This window comes from Habropoda laboriosa, unplaced genomic scaffold (assembly GCF_001263275.1).
Source record: "Habropoda laboriosa isolate 0110345459 unplaced genomic scaffold, ASM126327v1 scaffold224, whole genome shotgun sequence".
Classification (NCBI taxonomy): domain Eukaryota; kingdom Metazoa; phylum Arthropoda; class Insecta; order Hymenoptera; family Apidae; genus Habropoda; species Habropoda laboriosa.
In genome coordinates, this window is record NW_017100341.1 from 424,048 (window position 1) to 428,539 (window position 4,492).

General features: G+C 37.6%; 1 protein-coding gene across 1 annotated transcript in view; it reads left to right on the forward strand.

Moving 5' to 3' along the window:
- Positions 1-4,492, forward strand: part of LOC108574480 (T-box transcription factor TBX6-like) — a 25,966-nt gene that overhangs the window by 19,700 nt on the left and 1,774 nt on the right. Inside the window, 2 exon segments of the mRNA XM_017937082.1 lie at positions 129-287; positions 289-427. Coding sequence (XP_017792571.1) covers positions 129-287; positions 289-427 — 298 coding nt within the window.

Consider the following 4,492-nt stretch of genomic DNA (forward strand, 5'->3'; position numbering starts at 1 on the left):
TATAATTTTTAAGAAATTAAATTTAAAAAATATTAAGTTAAATATTCAATTTAAAGGTATTAAACACTAAAAGATATCAAGACAAGATGATTGTTTAATCGAAATCTGTGGTTTGATTGTGGTTGCAGGCGAATGTTTCCGTCCATTCAGTTGACTATTACGGGATTAGAGCGTCGAGCTCGTTATTGCGTCCTCCTCGAAGTGGAGCCGGCGTCCGATCGTCGACACAAATACGCCGGTGGCGGCGGCGTCGAGAAAGCCTGTGGGAACGTAAGAGGATGGACATCAAAAAAAACCTCAGCCACGAATTGATCGAAGGATTTACCTGCATCCGGAGAGCCCGGCAACCGGTGCGCATTGGATGCAACATCCGCTTAGCTTCAACAAACTCAAGTTGACCAACAACGCTGTCGACCCTAAGAATAACGTGAGTGCTCTTTTCTTCTCATTTTTATTGTCAAGACTGAATTAGGTCATCCTGTAAATTCGCGAAGAATTTTACACCGAAAGATCAATATTTGAAGCATAGGTTTAAATTTGATGAAAAAAGCGTATTTGCTTTCTCGTTTCACAATTATTTTTACCACTTTTTCGGTGTTTTAACCCTTTGCAATCGAGCGGTGACTGAGAGGCGACGTTAAATAATGATCACTTGGTAAATAATCAATCGAGATCGTTTTAGAGCTGATATTTTCCTGATAAAGAAGATCTACGGGTCTCTATAAATTGTTTACCATCTAATAAAATTCTAAGTAGTGGCAAAAAAAAAATTTGCAACACCTAGAAATTGCACAAATCTGGAAAAAAATCCTTCTTAACAAAATTTCAATCATTTTTCCCTTTTCAACACGCCAAAGAATAGGGTAAAGTTGCCTAATATGAGACCCATTTCTTAAAGAAGTCATAACTGCCGACTAAGTACACTTTTATTAAAATTCGATACATGTTTTAAAAGTACGATATGTATTCTTTTGTAAGGTACTGGAATGTATGGTAAAGAAAATTCGGTTCCTTTGTGATAAAATATAAACGAAAATTATGCAAATACACAGATTTAAAAAATGGGTTCGTAATATGAGAAAACTATTTTTTCTGTCTTTTTTCACACATTGGGCATATTAAATCATGCTTCTTCAGCACCGCAGACTTCGTGGGCTCACCGGTAACACTTTGTACGCTGAAACAAAATTGGGCACCTAATATGAGACTCTTCTTATAATAGGAACCTCCGAGTAGCTTCGAGATTAAGTCTTCGTTATTTAACGATACGCAATTAGTAAGCCTTAAACTCCATTGCATGCACTATACAACCGTATTTATGAAAATGATTATAAACTTACTATTTTCGAGGTATTTGTAATTTAATCGAACCACTTGAAAAGCTTTCTGCAACGCATTGCACAAATATGCTTGTTGAAGACGCTTGATTGATCTGAATCAAATTTGATATTTAATTTGATAATTAACGCGGTTAATTACGAAACAAAACAGCATCGCTAAGACATTCAAAAGTTCTGTAACGGAGATATGCCGGGGTTTCATATTAGGCTTACTTTACCCTATATGTAAATGTTAGATTTGTGCGATTTCGTTTTTCAGGTGTTGCAATTTTTTTGGCGAGTAGTGTATAGTTTATAGATTGAAATAAAATAGTACAATTTATTTTCATGTTAATTTCAAAGAAATTTCAAAGGTGCTCCGATTTGCAAACTTTCCTGTAGCAAAAAGACCTTCGAGTGCAAAGGGTTAATAAAGTCATTACGTCGTCGCTATAAAACTTCTTCGGTTCTTCGTCAAAATATCTTTTGCTTTCGGTGTGAATTTATGGGATGATTTAATATTTCGAATAATTTTTATGGAAAGTTAGTACGAATCGATTTTTTTCAAGGTACACTGTATCGTAAACGAAAAAGTTCGAAGAAATTTCCCCTTTTGTTAAGTTCCCCTTTTCCCTTCATATTTCCACGATTAAGAAGGGTGTCTCGTGGAAAGGCTTAACGGAAGTCCGGAAAAGGGAAAGGAAGAGCGATTCACTGGGTTACAGTAGCGACGTTCCATTTATCTAGATGTCCTATGTTTGGACAGGCCAGCATGTCCTTAAATGCCTCTTCTCTCTCCTTCTTTGCGTGTCTCTGGTTTCGACTTACGTTTCTCCTCGTTGCTCGAGCTGCATGCGGGAGGTCGCCACACACGGATCCGCCCGCTTAGCTGCTCGTTTCACTTCCGATTAGAGGCTCTACTTAAAAAAAGAAGAAAAAAAAAAGGGAAACCTTCGGTTGGAGGATTCTGAGCGATACTGTCTTCCGTCAATTATCTTCTAACATTCCCTTCACAGATTATTCTTTTGTCATCTTTTTCTCAAATGACATGTCGATATATCTGCTATTTTTTATATTTATTAAAAACGAAAAAGCGTCTCGATGTACAGTGATAGTGGTTATAGAAACTTGTTGTCTTCTATTTTTCATTCGATCGCAGGAATAATTTCTCTAGGGTCTTTCTTTTCTATTTTTTATGTCAACTATTTTTCATCTCGTTCAGTTTGTAAGGTGATCTCACAAAGATCTAATTTCGGTCTTTTATTCACCTGTGCTTAGGCAAACGCACGTGGACAATATTGTTCCCATCCTGTGTAAAACTATATTCCTGTCTTAACACTAGGTTTACGGGACGCGTGATTTTGACTCATTTCGAATTTCACAAGGAAGATTGCAGATCTCCTACCACTTGTGCTTATTATAAATTTTATATGAATATAAATAAATAGTTGTTTTTTAAAGAAAATCTGCGGTTTCGTTCACGCGTCAATGTGACGCGTATCTGTAGAGATAGGTATATAAGAAATGTCCGTAAACCTAGCGTTAAGTACTTAACCACACATGACTCAGAATAGTTTGCATTTGAAAAAAGTGTATGTTTGAATTATTATGAAAATAATTAAATCAACGGTGTTATCAGAGTGTAAAGAATTTATCAGAAAAAAGGGGAGGTAATTTGTCATTTGCTTTACAATTAACCCTTAATTACAGACATCTGCTTTCATGACGCCACCAAAGACTAGACATTGATATTTTAATCAAATCACTATGTTATAAAAATATGTCCAACAGAACAGTTTTATTTATTTTTACAATATTTTATGAAAACTTAAGAAATTTTCTTTCTTTTTTTTTTTCTAGATATAGTATGTCACATATTCTCAATTGAAGGTACTTAAGCGCTGCTAGATCTCCAAAAATTCTCTGCACACTTGCAACGGTGGGATAGAAAATCAAGCTCGTCTCTGAAACGAGTGGTCTCTAGCTAAGTCTTAAGTTAACTTCGTACTCATACTTGTTGGCCAGTGAACGTGTTAATGGGTCAGGTCGGCTAAATAACGTAGAACCCCGTTACCCGGCCAAAGGTGAGCAAACTTGGTTTTGCCCCGTGTACGGGAGCCGGGGCCAGGATTAAAATTTCGTTAGGGAAAAGGGAAGACGCCGCCGCGTGCACGTACCTTCCGGAGACTTAAGCTACTCAAAACGGTGCCGGGGTACGTTGGTTTCGGGCGTTGTCCGTGAAGAACGGAGATTAACACGCTCCACGACACCCTGTAATCGATATACCTCCTTTTCTCTCGGCGAGTGGGTTTGTTTACGCCTGGACAGGACGCGTCCTGGCAGCTGGCTTTACCGCGGCTCCCCTTGCCAGCTTCTTCAATTTTTCACCAATATCCTGGAAAATTACTTCTGCGGATCTGCGTCGCCTCGAGTACCTGAACGGTGATTATTATTAAAACGAAGAGGTTCTCGACGCGCGAGGATTTCCTTCACGAAGACCGGATCCTTTCTTCGTGCTGCCGCTGCCGTTGATCTTATTAGCGCGATACTTTGATTGTACCGTTCTCTGGGTATCGATACCCTGATACGAAGGAAGACGAGTGACACTTTCATGTCAATTTTTGGTTGGAGATGTTCGTTTCCATTTTTACGAATTTTCATCGGTAAGAAACTTGAGCCTTTTTGTTTCGACTTTTAGGGATTTAGATCGACGAGGATCTTGAGGAATTTGAGGGAAGGTGGAATGCAGATGGAGTTAAGAATTGAAAGGTCTTTCATTTCGTTTTTTACGAATTTAGATCGATGAGGAACTTGAGGAATCTGAAGGAAGGTGAAATGCATATGGAATTAAGAATTGGAAGATTTTTTATTCTGAGTTTTACGGATTTAGATCGATGAGAAACTTGAGGCTTTTTGTTTCGATTTTTGCGGATTTAGATCGACGAGGAATTTGAGGGAAAGTGAAATGAATAAATAATTAAGAATTGAAAAGTTCTTTATTTCGATTTTTCCGAATTTAGATCGATGAAAAATTTGAGAAACTCAAAGGAAAGTGAAATGCGTAAGAAATAAAGAATTGAAAGGTTCACAGCAGGATTTTGAATTGACAGATCAAGGTTTTTCGTTTGAATTTTCACGGATTTAGATCGACGAGGATCTTGCGAAACTGGAGA